General features: G+C 46.8%; 1 protein-coding gene across 1 annotated transcript in view; it reads left to right on the top strand.

The window, feature by feature from the left end:
* The window catches only part of LOC115480694 (glutathione hydrolase 1 proenzyme-like), a 108065-nt gene that overhangs the window by 62911 nt on the left and 22487 nt on the right, over window positions 1-22667 (top strand). The window contains 7 exon segments of the mRNA XM_030219542.1: window positions 11373-11462; window positions 13298-13490; window positions 14867-15027; window positions 15572-15721; window positions 16013-16085; window positions 16087-16147; window positions 20992-21179. Coding sequence (XP_030075402.1) covers window positions 11373-11462; window positions 13298-13490; window positions 14867-15027; window positions 15572-15721; window positions 16013-16085; window positions 16087-16147; window positions 20992-21179 — 916 coding nt within the window.

The raw sequence follows: 22667 nt of genomic DNA, 5'->3' as shown, positions 1-22667 counted from the left end.
ATAATGTATTGTAAGCCACTTTGAGCCCGCAAAAAGGTGGGAAAATGTGGGATACAAATGCAATAAATAAATAAATAAATATCCAGAGTACCTGACTGTAACTCACCTTGAGCTACTACTGAAAAAGATGTGAGCAAAATCTAAATAAATAAATAAATTATGAGCAGATTGTGGCGCACACAAGATCATTAACAGCAGATATTTAACCCCAGTGATACAGAAGCCAGAAAACATGAGTTATTTGAATCTACGAAACGCTCTTCCTGGGCACAAGTGTTCTTCCCTCATCTAATCTTTAGGAAACAGGTTACTACTGTGGTTGGGTTTTGTTGCCCAGTTCCTAACAAATCTAAAACCCTCCTCCCTGCACCATCATCTCATCCAAAGTTTAAGTTTTAAAGCTAAGGGGAAAAGACTATAGAGATTAGTTGATAAAATTTGCTTTTTTATATTTTTATTTTGCCTATCACTAACCTACAGTTCCTCGTTTAAAGCCAATCTTTAAGTTCCCAAAGCATAAGGGAAAATAGTGTTCACTTATCAGAGAAATGTCCTCTTCTGTCAGAGCTTCTCAGAAAGAAAGTTCAGTGGGATCTTTCCTCTTTATATAGTTTTGAATCTAAGGGGCCTTTTTTTTAAACAGGCTCTTTGAAGCTAACTCGGCAACCTTTGGTCCGGAACTGGCTATCGCCACTATGGCATAATGTAAGCCACATTGAGCCTGCAAAAAGGTGGGAAACTGTGGGAAACAAATGCAATCCTATATAATAATTCTCACCTCCAACAGGATGTGCTTGGGACTGTGCCTGCCGGAAGTGGTCTGCTAGGCAGGCAGGCAGGCAGGCACTGACCTCAGTGACATCAGTGACAGACTATTTGGCAAAGCAAAACAATCTGAGTGCTGCCCATTAGGACACAGGGTTGATAGGAGAGTTTTAAAAGACTGAAGGAACCGAAAGTGTTAAATGGGGGGAGGGGGGGAGTTCTGAACAACTGAAAGACAGAAACATTTGGGAAAGGAAAACAATCTGAATGCTGGCCATTAGGACACAGGGTAGATAGGAGAGTTTTAAAAGACTGAAGGAAACAAAAGTGTTAAACTGGAGAGGGGGGGGGGGGGGGGGGGGGGGGGGGGAGTTGTGAATGACTGAAAGACATGCAAATTTGGGACAGGAAAACAATCTCAATGCTGGCCATTAGCACACAGGGTACATAGGAGAGTTTTAAAAGACTGAAGGAACCAAAAGTGTTCCGGGGGGGGGGGGGGGGGGGGGGGGCAAGTTCTGAATGAATGAAAGACATGAAAATTTACGAGAGGAACACAATCTGAATGCCGGGCATTTGTACACAGGGTAGATAGGACACTTTTTTAAAAAAATGAAGGACGTGAAGGTATACATCTTGGGGGAGGGGTGAGGAGGAAAGCGGTGGGGTATCCGGGATACTGGGCGTTAGGGCCACGGGGGTACATAGACTTTTGAAAGCCTTAAGGAACCCAAAGTGTGGGAAGGAGGAGGAAAAGGAGGGGAGGGAACGGGGTGAGGGGCATTAGGAACAGGGGAGGGGCCCCTGTCACACACTCTCATTCTCACACACACACTGTCACACACCCCGCACATTCACTCTGGCTCTCTCTCTCAAACATACACACTCCCAGGAAAACCTTGCTAGCGCCCGTTTCATTCGTTCCAGAAATGGGCCTTTTTTTACTAGTAAATAAATAAAAAAATACACTGCAGAAAATCAGGTCCTTCAGGGGTATTTTGGATGAGAATGAATTGAAGACAGTACTTCATGTTTTTGTCTAGTGTAGAGTCATTTGCCATAGTCTTCCATTTAGTGCTTTAAGACAGCTCAGACTTCCCCAAAATACCACTGCTAGGATCTTGGTTGGAACCTGCCAGAGAGATCACATCCTTGTGAAGCAGCTTTGGCTTTTTGTCATGTATGGTATTAAATTTAGATGACTGATTTACAGTCCAGCATGATTTTTATGATGGTCTTTCTTTCCATTTATTGGACTGGGGGATTATTCTGTACTCCCCTAGTCGAGGACTTTATTCAGTGCAAGGCAGTTTACCATGTATTCCAGAGCACATATGATTAGAGGCACACAGGAGGTAACTTTTGCTTAATTGGCACCTTACATTTGGAACAATTTGCCTTTGTACTTGAGATCATAATCTTTTCACTTGATAAGTTTGGAAAGTGGCTGAAGATCTGGTTTTATAATCTGGCCTTTTGATTCTTAACATTAGTCTGGCTGACCAAACTTGGGTTGATAGGGTGAACACTGGTTTCCTTTACCCCTTTATTCTTTTTTATGCTTTTTCCCCCTTTGTGATTTGTTTTGTTTTGATTTTATATTTTATATATTTGAGATTTGGAATCCATTTTGTTGGCTGGCCAAAGAGTGGTTTGTAGTGTATTGTAGCACTAAGGGCGGGCGGGGGGGGGGGGGGAGAGCTATCAAGCTGCATTAGGGCAATAACCCATTTTATTAGCCCTGTGAGGGAGGGAGTGGTATAGTGGTGGGTTTCCCTGAGAACACACAGAGGGGCATAATCGAATGAAAACGTCTATCTCCATGGGCGTTTATCTCCGAGAACGGGTCCGTGAAGGGGCGGACCGAACCGTATTTTTGCAAAAAAAAAAATAGATGTCCATGTTTTATTCGACAATGTGTGAGCTGGGCGTTTTTGTTTTTCAGCGATAATGGAAAATGAAAGCGCCCAGCTCAAAAACGAATAAATCCAAGGCATTTGTTCATGGGAGGGGCCAGGATTCGTAGTGCACTGGTCCCCCTCACATGCCAGGACACCAACTGGGCACCCTAGGGGACACTTTTACAAAAACACAATAAAAAGGTAAAAGAGCTCCCAGGTGCATAGCACCCTTACCTTGTGTGTTGAGCCTCCCCAAATCCCCCTCAAAACCCACTGCCCACAAGTCTTCACCATTACTATAGACCTAAGGGGTGAAGGGGGGCACCTACATGTGGGTACAGTGGGTTTGTGGGGGTTGGACGACTAAGCATTAAGCAGCACAATTGTAACAGGTAGGGGGGGGATGGGCCTGGGTCCACCTGCCTGAAGTCCACTGCACCCCCTAACAACTGCTCCAGGGACCTGCATACTGCTGCCAGGGAGGTGGGTATGACATTTGAGGGTGAAAATAAAAAGTTGTGAAATATCATTTTTTGTGGTGGGAGGGGGTTAGTGACCACTGGGGGAGTCAGGGGAGGTCATCCCCGATTCCTTCCGGTGGTCATCTGGTCATTTAGGGCACTTTTTGGGGCCTTATTTGTGAAAAAACAGGGTCCAGGAAAAGTGCCCTAAATTCTAGCTACAAACGCATACTTTTGTTCCATTATCGGCGAAAGGCGCCCATCTCTCTTCAGCCGATAACCACGCCCCAGGTCCGCCTTCGCCACACCTCTGAGACGCCCCCATCAACTTTGTCCGCATCCGCGACGGAGTGCAGTTGAAAATGTCCAAAATCGGCTTTGGCTTATACCGATTTATTCGTTTTTGGGAGATAAACGTCTATCTCCCGATTTGGGTCGCAATATAGGCGTTTTTCTCTTTCGATTATAAGCAGGACACTCACTGAGGTTGCAGTGTAGCCACCTTATGGCAGGTGGTATGAGTCCGAGGATGAGTCAGAGGGGCAGGGCTCAGGCTAGGAGGTGGTTAAATGCCCTGGATCAGAGAGGCCCTGAGGGAAGAGGAGGATTCCAGAAAGAGCCAGAGCAAGGATCCTCCAAAGGGGTTCTGACTTGTCTGCAGTCCATGAGGAGAGTTCCAGGGCAGAGGAGTGGCCCTAGCTCAGACACTTGCATTCCTGTGTGATAAGAGGTCTTAAGTTTGTGCCTTCAGAAATTCCAGGGTTAAGTGATCACGTGAGGTAACTGAAGACTGCCAAGGTTGGCAAATTACCCCTTAGCTATTGAAACTGTGGTTATGATAAGGAAGAAGTCATTGTATATTGGAGTGTAGTCAAGCCTGGGCAGGGCTGCTGGAATTGGGACTGTGTTTGAGAGTCTTGAATTGGAAGTACCAATCTTGTGAGGAAACCAGGCTGATTATTCTCCTTTTAGGTACATAAATAAAAGTATTTTGACTTTCTACCTGCAACCTGTGAATGTGTATACCACATTTGTGTGAGGTCCTGCAGCCAGCCATTAGCCAATCTGCTACAAATCCTTAAACACAACTTATAGGTTTCTTTTGCAGTGTTAAGTTTTCGAACGAGAAGGACGCCCATCTTTCAACATAAATTGGAAGATGGGTGTCCTTCTCACAGGGTTGTCCAAATCGGTATAATCGAAAGCTGATTTTGGACGTCCCCAACTGCTTTCCATCGCAGGGACAGCCAAAGTTCAAGGGGGTGTATCGGAGGCATAGCGAAGGCGGGACTTAGGCGTGCCTAACACATGGACGTCCTCGACCCATAATGGGAAAAAAGAGCGTCCCTGACCAGGACTTGGACGACTTTACCTGGTTCTGTTTTTCTTACGACCAAGGCACAAAAAAGTGCCTGAAATGACCAGATGACCTCCCCTTACTCCCCCAGTGGTCATTAACCCTCTCCCACCCTGAAAAAATATCTTTCAAAATATTTTTTGCCAGCCTCTATGCCAGCCCCAGATGTCCTACTCAGGTCTGTGACAGCAGTATGCAGGTTCCTGGAGCAGTTTTAGTGGGTGCAGTGCACTTCAGGCAGGCGGACCCAGGCCCACCCCCCTACCTGTTACGTTTGTGGAGGAAACGGCGAGCCCTCCAAAACCCACCAGAAACCCACTGTACCCACATCTAGGTGCCCCCCTTCACCCACAAGGGCTATGGTAGTGGTGTACAGTTGTGGGTAGTGGGTTTTGGGGGGGCTCAGCACATAAGGTAAGGAAGCTATGTACCTGGGAGCAATTTATGAAGTCCACTGCATTGCCCCCTAGGGTGCCCGGTTGGTGTCCTGGCATTTCAGGGGGACTAGTGCACTGCAAATGCTGGCTCCTCCCATGACCAAAGGGCTTGCATTTGGTTGTTTCTGAGATGGATGTCCTTTTTTTCCATTATCACCGAAAATCAGAAACGACCAAGTCTAGGGATGACCATCTCTAAGGACGACCTAAATTTAAAGATTTGGGCATCCCTGACTGTATTATCGAAAAGAAAGATGGACGTCCATCTTGTTTCGACAATACGGGTTTCCCCGCCCCTTCATCGGGACATTTTGCGAGGACGTCGTCAACAAAACTTGGACGTCCCTTTCGATTATGCCCCTCCACGTGGTACATAGTAATAATATGCAAAATATGCAAGTGTATTCAAGTAGCTCATTGTTAGGTAAATTCTTCTTCTTACCCTGATATTCTTATTGGGATCTTTAATTTGCCCTGATTAAATCCAGAAAATACATTGCAATGGAAGAAACCTTTGCTTTCTAAGGTGCCTCAAAGAAATGCAGGTCAGTGGCATATCAACTAGGTCCGATATTAAAAAAAACAAAAAACAAACTGAGCTCTTAAATTTATTCTTCTAAGTTAAGCTCCTAAATTTGTACCCTATTTTCAGCCAAATTTATAAGCTTAAGTTTTCAGCTATAAATTCATCTTAATTTAGGAGCTTAAACATTATTGGGGCATTTCTATAAATTGGCCCCTCAGTCTAGGTGCCCCCGTGCTGTGCACTTAGCATCAATTCTATTATGGCATCTTGGCACCAAGATTTTGGTCTAGAATATGAGCATAAGTCAGCATTGTGGACCCATGTTTTAGGCATGCCCTCTTACGCCATGTCAATGGCAAGCAAAGGTTGGTGTGCCTAGGTGCATCAAGTGACACGCATAAATTATAGTAGTCTATAAATTACAGGCCTGATATTCAATGGGCAGCAGGGGTGGCCCAAGGCAAGATGCCGCCTGAGGTAGGATTGAGATGCTACCTTCCCTTCCTCCGGTCCAAGTTCTGGTATTTCCCCCCTTCCTTCCTCCATTTTGTTCCCCGAATTTACTTTCTTTCTCCATGTTCTAAAAGCCAGCAGTGGCAACAATACACTGCCCTGCCGCCGACACCAGCCTCTTCTCTACTGCAGGTGCCCCTGAGGAAACAGGAAGTTGCATCGGAGAGGTGGGCTGCAATAAAGAGAAGAGGCGGGTGCCGGCGGCAGGGCAGCATATGGGAATCGCTGCCTCCACCACCTTTCGGAAAATGGAAAAAGAAGGTAAACTCAGGGAAGGGAGGAAGGAAGGGGGAGATGTCGCTCCAGGAAGAGTGCTGCCTGAGGCCCTCGCCTCAGGTGGCCTAATGGTCAGGCCGCCCCTGGTGGGAAGCGCTTTTGCCATCGGCTTCCAGCTTAAACCTGGATATTCAATGTTGGGCCATTTCTGGTGACTGGCATTGAATATCTGGGGTTTTTTTTAACTGCTAAAAAGTTAACTACTTATGCTGATATTCTGCATTAACTAGTTAATTTTTTAGTGGTTAAAGACAGGACAGCTATTTATGTGGTCCTATTTGACCGCTAACTCATAATAGTATATTTTCAGGTAGGATTTAAATTTTAAAAAGGAAAGTTCTGATCTAATATATTTAGGCAAACCATTCCACAGTCTAGGAGCTAAGTAAAAGAATGCCGATAATCTGGTACTTTCATAGTAGGCCTTCTCTGGTTCAGGAAGAGATATAACCTGTTATGTGGTAGGTGCTAACTCCGGGATTCTATATATTGCGCCGAGATTTCTGAGCAGAAACCGGTGTATTCCATAACAATGCACATAAGCTAATTGGTTAAACTAATCAGCGTTAAAAACCAATTATCAGCTCTAATTGGCAGAACTGTCTAAGCATATTCTGTAACGTGATGCTTGTAAATTCTAAGTCACGTAGTTGAAAAATGGGCATGGCCATGGGTATGGAATGGGCATTTCTAAAATCTATGCGCATTGTTATAGAATACATCCAGTCTGTGCATAATTTAGGCGTTGGGATTTACACCAGGTTTTACTTGGCATAACTGCCTGTGACTAAATTTAGTTGTGCAGAGCAGCGCTCGGTGTATTCTGTGTACTGTGTATTCAGTGGTGTGCTGGAGCCGGTTAAATTTTTTGAAATCTTGTGAGCCGGTTGTTCTGCAGGGTGAGCTGGCTCCGGTAAACGAGGTAAGCATGGCAGGAGGGCGCCACAAGCCATGCTTACCCCGTTTACCTCACCTCCCACCACTGCCCTCGTTTGCCTGTGCTGCCCTGGGGGGGGGGGGGAGGGGGTTAAATCATTTTTATTACCTCCATCAAAGCGGCCACGTCATTGAAAGCCCTGCCCGTCTCGAGCCTTCCCTTTGTGGGTTCATTCCCTCAGAGTCCCGCCTTCTGATGTCATTTTCTCATTCCGCGAGGGCGGGACTCTGAGGGAACGAACTCACAAAGGAAAGGCTAGAGACTGGCAGGGCTTTCAATGATGCGGCTGCTTTGACGGAGGTAATCGGGAGAGAGGAGAATCGCTGGGTATGGATGGAGGAGGGGGGGGCAGAGGAGAGAAGAGAATCGCCGGGTATGGATGGCTGGAGGGGGGGCAGGGGAGAGAAGAGAATTGCCGGGTATGGATGGATAGAGGGGGGCAGGGGAGAGAAGAGAATTGCCGGGTATGGATGGAGGAGAGGGCAGGGGAGAGGAGAGTTGTTGGCGGGTGAATGGAGGGGAAGGGAGAGGAGAGTTGCTGGACATGGGTGGCTGGAGGGGAGGGCGGGGGGAGAGGCGAGTTGCTGGACATGGGTGGATAGAGGGGAGGGCAGGGAAGAGGAGGGTTGCTGGACATGGATGGAGGGGAGGGCAGGGGAGAGGAGGGTTGCTGGACATGGAGGAGAATGAAGGGAGAGAGAAGAAATGCTGGACATGGATGGAGGGGAGGGAAGAGTGAGGAAGGAGATGAGATGAGGGGAAAGGAAGAGAGGAGAAAAACTGCACATGGATGAAGAAAATAGGCAGAAGCTGGATCCACTGGACAGTCAAATCTGTGGAGTAGGACCCAGCTTTTACTTACGGATGTAGGGCAAGAAATGAAGAAGAAAGGTGGAAAGTAAAGAAATAAATGGAAAGGAAGCCCTGGAAATGGAGTTAAGAGGAAGATAGCAGCAGAATCAGATACTGGGCCAGCATGATCAGAAAAACAAAGTCACCAGACAACAAAGGTAGAAAAAATAATTTTATTTTCATTATAGTGTTTGGAATATGTCCACTTTGAGAATCAGGTGCTCAACATTAAAAGTTTATATTTATTTACTTATCTATGGCATTTTATCCCACATTAAACATGAATTACATTGGAACCTGGGATAATTTAATTTTTTTTTCCCTGGAGAGAGTAATGCTTTGCCCCCCTCCCCAGGCTCTCTCCCTGGCTATAGCCAGCTCTGCAATTTGGGGGGGGGGGGCACAGAGGTGGACGGGGGGGGGGGGGCGCAGAGGTGGACTGGGGAGAGAGCCTGTTAAACATTTACCAGCACACCACTTTGCGTATTCTATAATGTATGCCTAAATTAAGGTGCACTTTATAGAATATGCTTAGGCGAATTTCTTTTTGGTGCCGATTTTTTTTTTTTTTTTTTAGGCATGATATATAGAATCTAATCATAAGTGGCAATATTCAGTGCAGATAACTGGTTATCTCCTGCTGAATATTAGCAGTTAGGCATCAATATTCTATTTAACAGGGCAGTGTCTGGCTGGTTAAGTAGCTTTGAATATCAGGGAGTATATGCGTAACTGGAAGACATGACTCTGGCCCACCCATGCTCCGCCCACATGTACACTCCCTTGCAGTTAGGCTCTATGGCACTAAGGTTCTACCTTATAGAATAAGGCCTAGTACACATCAGGGGCGTATCTGGACTCCGGCGGTAGGGGGGGCCAGAGCCAGAGGGAGGGGGCACATTTTAGCCCCCCCCCGCCGCCGAGCCCCCACCGCCGAGCCCCCACCGCCACCAATGACTCTCTCCACCCCCCTCCTGCCGCCAACCCTCCCCCGTTGCCGTTCTTACTTTTGCTGGCGGGGGACCCCAACCCCCGCCAGCCGAGGTCTGCTTCCACCTGCCGCTGCCGTAAAAACTTCTTCTTCAGCTGGCGGGGGACCCCGAACCCCCGCCAGCCGCCCCGCGGTGTTTAAAATTCATCTTCGGCCTCCGTGGCCGTGCTGCTGTGATAGGCGCTGTTGAAATCCACTTCGGAGTCTGACGTCGCAGCACGTACAACGTACAACGACGTCAGACTCCGAAGTGGATTTCAACAGCGCCTATCACAGCAGCACGGCCACGGAGGCCGAAGATGAATTTTAAACACCGCGGGGCGGCTGGCGGGGGTTTGGGGTCCCCCGCCGGCTGAAGAAGAAGTTTTTACGGCAGCGGCAGGTGGAAGCAGACCTCGGCTGGCGGGGGTGGGGGTCCCCCGCCAGCAAAAGTAAGAACGGCAGCGGGGGAGGGTTGATGGCGGTAGGGGGGTCCAGGGCAAAATCTGCGGGGGCCCAGGCCCCTGAGGCCCCACGCAGATACGCCCCTGGTACACATAGAGGGGCATAATCAAAAAGGACACCCAAGTTTTGCTGAGGACGTCTTCGCAAAACATCCCGCTGGGGGGGGGGGGAGGGAAACCCGTATTATCGAAACAAGATAGACGTTCATCTTTCGTTTCGATAATATGGTTGGGGACGCCCAAATCTTGAAATTTAGGTCGTCCTTAGAGATGGTCGTCTCTAGACTTGGTCATTTCTGATTTTTGGCGATAATGGAAACCAAGGATGCCCATCTCAGAAACGACCAAATGCAAGCCCTTTGGTCATGGGCGGAGCCAGCATTTGTAGTGCACTGGTCCCCCTGAGATGACAGGACACCAACCGGGCACGCTAGGGGGCACTGCAGTGGACTTCAGAAAATGCTCCCAGGAACATCGCTCCCTTACCTTGTGTGCTGAGCCCCCCAACCCCCCCTAAAACCCACTACCCACAACTGTACACCACTACCATAGCCCTTACAGGTGAAGGGGGGCACCTAGATGTGGGTTTGTGGTGAGTTTTGGAGGGGTCGCTGTTTCCTCTACAAACGTAACAGGTAGGGAGGGGGATGGGCCTGGGTCCGCCTGCCTGGGTCCGGGGACCTGTATACTGTGATGGAGCTGAGTATGACATCTGAGGCTGGCATAGAGGCTGGCAAAAAAAAGTTTTGAAGTTGTTTTTTGAGGGTGGGGGGCGGGGTTAGTGACCACTGCAGGAGTAAGGGGAGGTCATCCCTGATTCTCTCCGGTGGTCATCTGGTCATTTCGGGCACCTTTTTGTGCCTTGGTCGTAAGAAAAACAGGACCAGGTAAAGTGGTCCAAGTGCTCGTCAGGGACGCTCTTTTTTTTCCATTATGGGTCGAGGAAGTCCATGTGTTAGGCACGCCCAAGTTCCGCCTTCGCTACGCCTCCGATACGCCCCCTTGAACTTTGGCCTTCCCTGCGATGGAAAGCAGTTGGGGACGTCCAAAATCGGCTTTTGATTATACCGATTTGGATACCCCTGTGAGAAGGACGCTCATCTTCCGATTTGTGTCGAAAAATGGGCATCCTTCGCTTTCGAAAATGAGCCTGATAGGGACCCGTAAATTAATGGCACCCTTTACATGCGTAGGTGGGGTGTACCTTGAAGAAAGAAAGACTTAGAGGCATATTTTCAAAGCACTTTGGGAGGCTAAGTTCCATAGGTTTCTATGGAACTTTTGGAGGCTAAGTGCTTTGAAAATGAGCCTCTTAGTCTTGTCATTTATTTGCCTGGATTTATGATCCTAATTTATGAGATTAGTACGTAAAATCAGTGCTAAGCTCCTCCCTTTTCCCCACCCTATTGCCACCCACTTTTTATGCTCTTAAATGTAGGAATTTAGTGAAATTTTGCTTATAAAATTATGCACTCAGTTCTAGTAGATTTTCAAACAGGCCACTTGATGAGGATAAATTATTTGAATATCGAGCCCATTGTGTCCCACGTTCCAATTCTAACATGAATGGTGAGTTTTGTCAAACCATAATGAAACTCTCCCATTAGAAGGCCCATCCTGTCCTACAGCTGTGGAGGCACTGTAATTAATTCATTTTCAGATTAGTGAGCAGGAAAGACAGATTGACAAGTCCAGTTTTCAGCTGAGTGCTGAGGATAGAGAGGTGGGTAGTCACGTACATGGGTCACATCAAAAGAAAAGCAGTGGAACATTTCTGTCAGATGAATTACATAAATCACTAATTGAAACATTTACAAATGTTTAATAAGATTCATCCTGAGCAGACCTGAATTTTTCTAAAATAACCTTGGCATGCTCTTTATCAGACACTTACATTCTTCTTGTATTTGTAGGCAAAATGGAAGTCATTAATGCACGAGAGACTGCTCCAAAGAACGCATCCAAAGACATGTTTGGAAACAGCACTGAGCTATCTCAGACGGGTAAAACATTGCCAGCACTTCATGCAGATACACATGAGAGCTGCTTTCTGTTGCTGTTCTTCACTTCTTTTCTCCTTGCTGAAATATATATTTTTCCTATATATTTATATTTTCGTATGACATGAAATGGGATAAAATGAAGCTATCTGCACAGTTTCAAGGCTCTAGGTCATGTAGATGGGTGTTTTGCCTTTTTTTAATTAGGACCATAAACTGTCCCCGTATCCTGTGAAACAGATTATAGACAGATTCATCGGAACACAGTGTAGACGGTACCTAGAAATAAGAAGGTGGGTGAAAGCTTTATCACAAGGAAAGGAGACATTCTGCAAAGCCTACATGTAGCTATCCAGACAGCTACTGATGCTCTTTTGTCCGGTTCCCTAGGTGATTTTGGAATGAGGCCCATCTAAGGCTAGATTCTGCGATAAAATTTGGTGTTCCACACGGTTGTATAAAGCAGTATTTTGCCAGTCAGGTTTTCAGGATATCCATAATGAGTATGCATGAACTTGATTTGCATACACTGCCCCCATTATATGCAAATTTTTTTCATGCGTATTCATTGTGGATATCCTGAAAACCTGACTGGCAAGGGGTACTCCAGGACTGGACTTGGGAAACTCTCTAGTATAAAGGGTGCTTCTGAATGAGCATTCTTTATAGAATAGTGTTGAGTGCTCAACTTTAGGCTCAAGGACTAATGCCAGCTGAAACCTGGTGCGCAAATTGGCCGTGGATCCTTTAACACTGTGTGCATCTCTTTTGTGAATGCCCTTGACCCGTCTGTGCCCCTCCCATGGCCACACCAGGGGCATAGCCAGACTTCGGTGGGAGGGGGGGTCCAGAGCCACTATAAACAGGGGGCACATTTTAGCCCCCCCTCCCGGTGCTGCCGACCTGCCGCCGCCACCACCACCAATTTTGACCCCCCCCCCCGCCGATAACCCTCTCGACCCCCCCCCCCCCCGCTGCCAACCCTCCCCCGCCGCCATGCAGGACGTCAGACTCACAGAAACAGAACGAAGCCTTGCGCCGGAAGAAGAGGACCTCTGCTGGCGGGGGTTGGGGTCCCCCACCAGCAAAGGTAGGTGACGGCGGCGGGGGGGTTGGTGGAGGGAGGGGGGTCGAGAGGATCGTCAGCAGGGGGGTCCAGGGCCAAATCTATGGGACCCAGGCCCCCGTGGCCCCACGTAGCTATGCCACTGGGCCACACCCCCTTTTGTGTCATGCATGATCCAATTTAGGTGCCCATTGCTGCTGCATAGTGTGTAGCCACATCAGTGCCCAAATCATAATTAGTGCCAATTAAGTGCTTGTTAGTGCCAATAATTAAATCATTGGAGCCCATTAACTAATTATTTTGACCACCGATCTGGGATCAGCGACCTATATAGAGTCCTGGGGATAGTCCATAAGGGCATTTATTTTGACCTTTATAGCTTTGGACTTTCTGCATACTCCTGGTCATTAGATCAGGTACCTTTCTACAGGTTGTCAGTCAGTGACATGGTATGAACTGACCTTCCATCCCCCTTTCAGAAGCTTGTACAACCATCGTTGCTCCAGTGGTCAGTGTGAGCAGGTGTTGTTATTTTTTTTATTTAAAAATATTTATATACCAGTGATAGGCCTTTTCACCTATTTCTAAATGTGCTTAAAAGGTAGGTGCTCTGAAAATTTATTGGGGTGTCATTCCTTGATTGACTGACTGTCCAGCAGCTCTTCGTTCATTGACTGCCAGTGACATGTTGGAAATTTTTCTAACTTTCTGGTGCTGCTGCAAATCATAGAGTTCCACAGAATCTCACTGTTATCTGCCCTCCCCGTGCTAGGAGGACTCTCCATTGCAGTTCCAGGAGAACTTCGGGGCTATGAAATGGCACACAAACGTCATGGCAGGTTACCATGGAAACGACTGTTTGAGCCCACCATCAAGTTAGCCCGAGATGGATTCCCTGTTGGGAAGGGCCTCATGCAGGGCCTCAAGAGTACTGCAACATCGATAGAGAAGGACCAGTCCATGTGGTAGGTGCTTTCCGCCTATCCAGTCTTCTAACAGGCCTGTATTATACTGCTGATACATAACCATAAACAAATCTGGCACCTGAAGTAAAGAGGCAGAAAGCATTCTAGTAGGTATTGTGTAACTGCAAGGGAGGCATATGCATGGGAGGAGAATGAGGGGGGGGGGGGGGCAAGGGCGTGACTCCAACTTACTCGTGGAACTTACAGAATACTATAAATTTAAAGCTTTCCATGATGTACTTTAGGCACACCCACTGACGCAGCCTGACATAAATGATGTCACCTAAATTTAGGCACACCAATTGGGGTTTATGCTAGTGTTCTATAGTGGCATCTTGACACACAGATCCTATATAATAAAACGCACCTCCAACATTCTGAAGCTGACTGCATGGCTGAGGCATTCCTGCTCTCTGTATCCATCTCCTGAATTGACATCACATACATCCGGGTTCGTCACAAGCAGAAGTGACCAACCATACGAGGGTTCTCGGCTTCAGAATGTTGGCGGTACATTCTATTAAATAGGATTTGTCAGTTCCTTGAAGCACAGCCAGAGCTCAGCGTCCTGCACAGTAACGCTCAGACACCAGAGAGAGGGAGGGAGGGGGGGCCTGACACCAGAGAGGGGAGGGAGGTATCTCTGTCACACACATACTGTCTCTCTCACACACTCTCTCTCTCACAGTCAATGTCTTTCTCTCACTCTCACACACTGTCTCTCACACACTCTATGTCTCACACTGTATCACATTCACTATGTGTCACACAGTCACTCACACACTCTCTTGGTCTCATACACTCAGTCTCACAGAGAGTCTGTGTCTCACACACACTCTCTCTCTCTCACACTGTGTCTCACATACGCACTTGCACACACTCTCATTCTCACACACTCTCTCTCTCACAGACACACTCGCACCCAGACTCACTCTCTCTCTCTCTCTCTCTCTCTCACACACACACACACACACACTGGCACATTCACTCTCTCTCTCTCTCACACACACACACAGTCACTCTCACATACACTCTCTCAAACATACACAGTCCGAGGAAAACCTTGCTAGCGCCCGTTTCATTTGTGTCAGAAACGGGCCTTTTTTACTAGTTCCATTATAAAACTGGCATTCATTGTGCAACATTGAGGTGCCTACTTATAGAATTGCCCCTTATGGTATGTAAGCCATCTGCTGATAAAGAAAGCAGAGATCTGACATGCAGTCCATTGAGAGAGCGGCATTGGTAACAAATTTTGAACTTTTCTAAGAGTATCCTAAGTGATTTCCAGCCTTGCTTCTCTTCAAGCCCTCACAACTTTCTTGCAAAATGTAAAAACTCCATGTTCACAACTCGTATCTTGTGTGTGTTCTCAGTGATGTGTTTTGTAACTCGCAAAGGAAAGTTTTACAAGAGGGAGAAATAATCAAATTTCCTACACTGGCAAAAACATTGGAAACTATAGCCAATGAAGGAGCGGAAAGTTTTTACAATGGATCGTTGACCCAGCAGATTGTAGCAGACATCCAAGGGGCAGGTGAGCGTCCACTAGAAGATTTAGAACTTACTAAAGTCCTTTTCCTACTTTGGGTCAATAAAGGAAAGGCTGGCTCCATCAGCAGAATAGGGTTGGTGTTTTTTTTTGGGGGGGGGGAGGGGTTGGGGGCAGCAGGCTAGTTACCTGGGATTCCAGCATCAGAAATGCCACTTTGGCAACGTGGAGTGACATCACCGAGACTGAACTTTGGGGTGTCTGGCAGTGTCTGTCCAGGGCCCCAGTTTAATGTCAGCCTTCTTCTTGCTTATATAAAATAAATCATGGTCCTAAGTGATATATATATATATATATATATATATATATATATATATATATATTATTTCTCACCTCCAAACAGACGTATGTTTCTAACTGTACCCTGTGATTAATATCATGGGTTTCTCACACCGTGACTGGACCAGAGAAGAAAAGTGGCTCTGAGGTGTAACTTCTGTTACCTGACCCATAAGTCTATCCTAGAGATCGTCCCTCCCTCTCTCTAACACTATGGAAGAGAATTAAGTGGTTCTGGCATGTTTTGTAGGGGGGATCATCACGGCAGAAGACCTATGGAGTTATGAGGCTGAAGTGGATGAGAATCCTCTTGCTGTGCAGCTGGAGGACTACACCCTGTACAGCCCCAGTGCCCCTCTGAGTGGATCAGTACTTATCCTCATTCTCAACATCCTGAAAGGTAAAAGGCTGAGGTTAGCCCTCTGAAAGCTCTTGGTGGGTTTTTAAACTCTCAGATCTCAGGTCTGAAATGCAATTTTTCACCTGTCTCTCAGATACTGTAGTGGTGGTCGAATTAAATATCTTCAAAACCTCAGAATCTAGGATACATTTTTTCTGTATTCACATCCTTTCCCCGGGATCGGCTGTTATCTTTTCATTCCACCCAGCTTCCTTTTAAAATCTGTTCTTTTTCTGTTTTGTTACAGCAAGTTTTTTAATGTTAAATTAGCAACTTAAACTTGCCTTCTAGGCTTTAACTTCACCAGTGAGGACATGAAGACTGCAGACAGCAAAGGGCTGACATATCACAGAATCATGGAAGCTTCCGGTTTGCATATGCAAGAGGACTTTACTAGGGGACCCCAATTTTGAAAATGTTACCGGTGTAAGTGGATCTGATAAGACCTGATTCTGCAGTGCCAAGTAAAACTTGAAAGGGTTGATATTCAAAGTGATTTAACTGGGCAGAAATGGCTCTTGCTGGTTAAATCACTGATTAGGGGCTATCTGCTGGTATACTGTAGCACTTAACTGGTTAGTACCGCTGAATATCACCACAGACCAGGGGCGTAGCCAGACCACAGATTTTGGGTGAGCCTAGGCAAGAAGTGGGTGGGCACCAAAAAAATATCTCAGCTGGTGGGAAAGCACTTCTTTCCACCTTGGCAGTCTGCAGCAGGCATGCACTGAAAACTGAGCATGAGCAGGTGCCGGTATCATGGAGAGTACCATTTTTGTTACCATCAGGGGGTTGTCTTCAGCTGGCAGAGCATGGGATCCCCAGCAGCTACCGCTAAATATGTGCTACTGTTGGGTGGGCCTGAGCCCTAAGTGGGTGGGCCCTGGCCCACCCAGGCCCACCCGTGGCTACGCCACTGCCATAGACTGTTAAAAAAGCTGGTTATTTTGTGGGCAGTCTGGGCGGAGTCAACAGTTATTCAGTTAAGTGCCAATATTCAGCTCTTAACTAAGTTTAGCAGTCAAATTGGACTGCATGAAATTCAGTCCTATCTTGAGCGGTATCACACATAAACCCAGATATTCAATATCAGTGCCCAGACATGACCCAGTATTGAATATCTGAGAATTACGTTGTAAAAAAAAAAACGCTCATTGCCACTGGCTCTAATTTCTAAGGAGCCCATTCTGGGGAACAAGGGTATGTCTGAGCTCCACACATATATGCGGATATGAAAAATCTCCATCCATGTCAGAATCCTTATGTTCTGTCTGTTGTGCCCTGTCACCTCTAGGACTGGGCGAGGGGTCTCGAAGATGGGCATAGAGATAGAGAGCCTGTCACCTCTAGGACTTGGTGGTGCCTCAGAGGATGGTCACAGAGGTACAAAGTCTGTCACCTCTAGAACTGGGGGGGGGGGGGGGGGTGTGCACAGAAATACAGAGCCTGTCACCTTTAGGACTGGGAGGGGTCTCAGAAGATGGTGTAAGAGATACAGATCCTGTCTCCTCTGGGGGGGGGGACTCAAGATAAGCACAGATATAGAGCCTGTCAACTCTAGGATTGGGAGAGGGGGCTCAGAAGATGGTCACAGAGGTACAAAGTCTGTCACCTCTAAAACTGGGGGGGGGGGAGGATGGGCACAGAAATACAGAGCCTGTCACCTTTAGGACTGGGAGGGGTCTCAGAAGATGGTGTAAGAGCTACAGATCCTGTTTCCTCTGGGGGGGGGGGGGGGACTCAAGATAAGCACAGATATAGAGCCTGTCAACTCTAGGATTGAGAGAGGAGGCTCAGAAGATGGGCACAGAGATACAGAACCTGTCAACTCTAGGATGGGGGGGGGGGGCTCAGAATATGGACACAGAGATACAGAGCAAATCATCTGAGATTGTTTGTCCATATCCCATTGAGATTGGTAGTGGCCAGTGGCATAGCAAGGGCGGGACGGTGGGGGTGGTCCGCCCCAGGTGTCAGCGGGTGGGGGGGGGGGGTGCTCCGCTTCCACTGCTCCCTCCCTCCCTCCCTCCCTTTAGAAAAAAATCAGTGAAGCGGCGTGGCAGGCAGTGCATCACGTCTGCCCTGCTTGTAAAAGAAGTAGATCTCCTCGTTGTCGTCGGGCCTCACCGTGTCCCGCCCTCCTCTGAGGTAACTTCCTATTTCCGCGAGGGCAGGACACAGTGAGGCCCGATGACGACGAGGAGATCTTCTTCTTTTACAAGCAGGGCAGACGCGATGCTCTGCCTGCCACGCCGCTTCACTGATTTTTTTTTTTTTAAAAGGCCAGGGTGGTGGCAGGAGAAGAGGGCTGTTGTCTCAATGGCGCTAGTAGGCGAGGCAGGTAAGGGGGCCCAGATGGGGGAAGGGGATGGGTTGCCCAGATGCGAGAAGGGGATGGGGTGGGGAGCCCAGATGGGAGCAGGGGATGGGGAACCGAGATGGGAGAAGGGGATGGATTGGGGAGCCCAGATGGGAACAGGGGTTGGGGAGCCCAGATGGGAGAAGGGGATGGGGTACCGAGATGGGAGAGGGGGATGGGGTTCCCAGATGGGAGAAGAGGGTGGGAGTGGGGTTCTCAGATGGGAGAAGGGGGCTGGAACTGGGGTCTGAGAAGGGGCCATGCCTGGGGCTGGTGGGAAAATGGGGCATGCCTGGGTCAAAACACTTCTCTACTATGTTCACACCATACTGTTCTCTCCCTGTCTCACAAAACTTGAAAATTCTTGGAGTCACCATTGATCGAAACCTCACTCTCGATGCCCATGTGAAAAACACGACGAAAAAGATGTTCTACTCCATGTGGAAACTTAAAAGAGTAAAACCTTTCTTCCCGAGATACATCTTTCGTACCCTGGTACAGTCAATGGTAATAAGTCATCTGGACTACTACAACGCACTATACGCGGGCTGCAAAGAACAGACTATCAAAAAACTACAAACTGCCCAGAATACTGCCGCCAGACTCATATTTGGAAAAACTAAATATGAAAGTGCAAAACCCTTAAGAGAGAAGCTCCACTGGCTCCCACTCAGGGAACACATTACGTTCAAGATCTGCACGATTGTACACAAAATCATCCACGCAGACGCCCCAATCTACATGCTAAACCTCATAGACTTACCTCCAAGAAACGCCACAAGATCATCCCGCAAATTTCTCGACCTGCACTTCCCCAGTTGCAAAGGACTAAAATACAAGCAGATGCATGCTACTACATTCTCGTACATGGGCACGCAATTATGGAATGCATTGCCTACAGACCTGAGAACAATCGACGAAACAACTATCTTTCGCAAATCTCTGAAGACATATCTCTTCAACAAGGCATACAATGAGAACTAATAGTCACACTAATCCACCCGACAACCCACTCAGTTAAGATAGCTCACCTACTATAACTACCTTAATCATACCCTTATTTAACCTCTGCACAATATTAAATGTATCTGTCACCCTGTAATGACAATGTTAACAAAACTATGTAAGCCACATTGAGCCTGCAAATAGGTGGGATAATGTGGGATACAAATGCAATAAATAAAATAAAATAATAAAAAAGGGGGGCCCTAATGCAAGGCATGTGGATGAAGGGGGCTGGAACTGGGGGCTGAAAAGGAGGGTAGGTGGGATAAGGGGGCTAGTACTGGGACTGGGGGCTGAAAGGGGGCAGGGGCTGAAACTGTGGGGACTGGGGGCTGAAAAGGAGACGGAGAAGTGGCTGGGGCTGAAGCTCGGGACTGGTGAGAGAAAAGGGCTGGGTTTGAAACTGGGGGCTGAAAAGGGGACAGGGAGAAGTGGCTGGGGGCTGAAGCTCAGGACTGGTGGGAGAAAAGGGCTGGGGCTGAAACTGGGGACTGGTGGGATAGTGGGGCTGGAACTGGGGGCTGAAAAAAAGGGGCAGAGAAAGGGGACAGACCCTGGATGGATGGGAGAGGGAGGGCAGATCCTGGATGGATGGGAGAGGGAGGACAAATGGTGGATTGAAAGGGCAGACAGTGGATGGAAGGGATAGAAAGGGCAGACAGTGAATGGAAGGGGGAGAGAGAGGGCAGACAGGGGCAGATGGTGGATAGAGGGCAGATGTAGATGGAAGGAGCATGGAGAGAGGGCAGACATTGGATGGAGGGAACAGCAGAGAGGGCAGACACTGGATGGCAGAGAGAGAACAAAGACAGATGCTGGATGGAAGACAGTGAAAAGAAGATGAGGAAAGCAGAAATCAGAGACAACAAACTAATTTTTTTGCTTTAGGATAAAGTAGTATTGTAGATGTGTTAATAAATGTTTATAAATGAACATGTAAATAAGGTAATCTTTTTAGTGGACTAATTTTAATACGTTTTGACTAACTTTCGGAGAACAAAACCCCCTTCCTCAGGTCAGGATAGGATACTGTAACAGCACTATACTGTATTGGCCTGAGGATGGAGGTTTTGGCCTCTGAAAGCTAAATGTATTAGTCCAATAAAATAGTATTTTATTTTCTATATTTGTTTTATTTCTATTTGTCAATTTGTAAAGTGGTGATTGGTATTTGTTAGTTTTTTTCACATTTACATCTGCTGTCTTTGTATTTTGCACAGTACTAGGGGACATTTTCTGTTTCTGTGGTGTTGCATTGTATGCAGAGTCTGGCATCTTGGGGGTTCAGTTTAATTTTTGTCTAAATAGAAAGTTTATGATTACTTATTCTATAGTGGATTAGGGTGTATCTGTGTTTGTGAAAAAGACATGGCTTTCAGTTGGCATTGACTGTGCAGGATCTACGATCTGTACTATTCTGTCTGGTTTCGTTTTACAATAGGTGAATTGATGTTCTAGTGCTCACTGTAGTGTTTAAGATGCTTTCCTTTTCCTTGCGTGATTCGTAGAAATGACTGCTTATGGTATGGTAGAATTGCTCTATAGGTCCTGAGTGTTTTGTATTCTCGGCACGCCTAGTACTAGATTTTGGAGGGGGGTGTTAAAAAATGACCGGCCCTGGGTGTCAACTACCCTAGCTACGCCACTGGTAGTGGCTAAAGTTATTTGGTGGCCAGTATGAAAGAGAGATTCCTGAGTCTTGTCCACACTTGGAACATTTATACTTTCCATCGTGTTCACATATTTTTTTAAAGATATACATCCTGAAAATTCTTATGTGATTATACTACATGTTCTGATGTTTAAATTTAACTATGAGATATGTGTGATGTGTGTTGTTAAGTTGAAGCTATTTATAACTCTATACACAGATTCACATCAACCACTGCTTCTCCTATTGTTACAGGCCATCCAAAACATGACATCCGAATCTTTTGCTAGAAGTCTCTGGCAAAAAATAACAGACAATACAACCCACAATGTGGGCTACTATGAGCCTGAATTCTACATTCCAGATAGTCATGGCACATCCCATCTCTCTGTCGTGGCTAAGGACGGTAGCGCTGTGGCTGCGACCAGCACCATTAATAAATAGTAAGAAACCTCTTTTGTTTCTAACACTGACGCAGGTACTCATGAGACTAGAGAGACATCGGTTGGTCCACTAAGAACTACAATCAGATTCATGTAGGTCTGCATTGTCTTGTCCACTTAGCTGAGCCAGCCAGTGAAATCTGGGTGTTCTGCCGGAATTTCAGGGTACTAAATCTGGGGATCCCCATCAGACGATAGTCTGAGAATGAAGTGCCATCCAAAGCAAGGAAAACCTCATATTTTGTCCAAATTATTTTCAAAACTGTGTTTATTTCTAAAAGGTTTCCTCCTCCCCTTTAAAAATGAAATTAACTTTGTCCTTGTCCAAAAGTCAAAACAGATCTGTTGGATGCAATTCTAGATCAGAGCTGCCTAAATTATGGGTTGGGACCCCAGATAAGGTCACAAAACTTGGGTTTGGGGTCATGGCCTGGGTAGGATCTCCATAGGTGCATCATTATTCTGCACCTCTGAGGGGTCACATGATTTTATTTGGTGCAATCGTGGAGTCATGGCCACAAAAAGTTGATGAGCTCTGTTCTAGATTAATAAGACAGATTGCAATTTATGTCTCTGTGCTCTTACATCAATGGCATCACAATTTTAGGGAGCCTTTGGGAAATTTCTACAGCTTGAATCTAGCACTAACTTGTCCTGAAATGAGATCTGTTACCCATGATGTGCCAAAGAGGGAGAGAGCACCTAGAGCTCTCAGGAATCCTTGTAAAACTATTTTATACATGACAAAAGCGTGTGACAAACCGGAGCAGAGGTGATGACACTGCCTGGCTGAAGAATTGATCATTGGTCACAGTCACTTACTGAGGTTATGTTTACAGCTATAATTTATTAACGAGTTTGCTTTCAGAATTAATGTTTCCAGTGCAAAACGCTTTTTCCATTCAGTGCATGTACATCCCTCCACACAAGTCTATCCCTCCCTGTGAGTGTGGCTGTCCAGGACTATGACACGTCGACCAATATCAGGAAGTGCTAGCAGGAAAACATCTATATACGATAATTCATTCTAGCACTTGGTGATCATTTCCCATGTGAAACACTACCAAGATAAAATATTCCAGTCAATATTCAGCTGGTGGTGGTCGGCATTTATTTATTATAGCGCATTTGATATACAGCTGAGGTCTTCACATAGGCATACAGTGGTTAACAAGTACAATTTTCTATTACTAGTACTGTCCCTAATGGGCTCACATTCTTAGTAATATATATTGTATCTGGGGCAATAGAGGGCTAAGCAACTTGCCCAGGGTCACACAGAGCTGCAGAGGGAATTGAACCTGGTTCCTCATGATCTCCACCCACTGCTGACTGTTAGGCAGCAGCAGGAGGAGTTGAACCCGGTTCCCCAGGTTTGCAACCCACTACACTAACCATTAGGCCACTCTTCCACTCTTTAAATGCTGACTGCTGCCAGCTAATTTAACCCTAGATATTCAGTGTCAGCCCTGTTTGGGCACCAGCACT

This window comes from Microcaecilia unicolor, chromosome 11, assembly GCF_901765095.1.
Source record: "Microcaecilia unicolor chromosome 11, aMicUni1.1, whole genome shotgun sequence".
NCBI lineage: Eukaryota > Metazoa > Chordata > Amphibia > Gymnophiona > Siphonopidae > Microcaecilia > Microcaecilia unicolor.
Note: the sequence above shows the minus strand (reverse complement) of the source record. Positions and strands in the feature narration are given on the sequence as shown.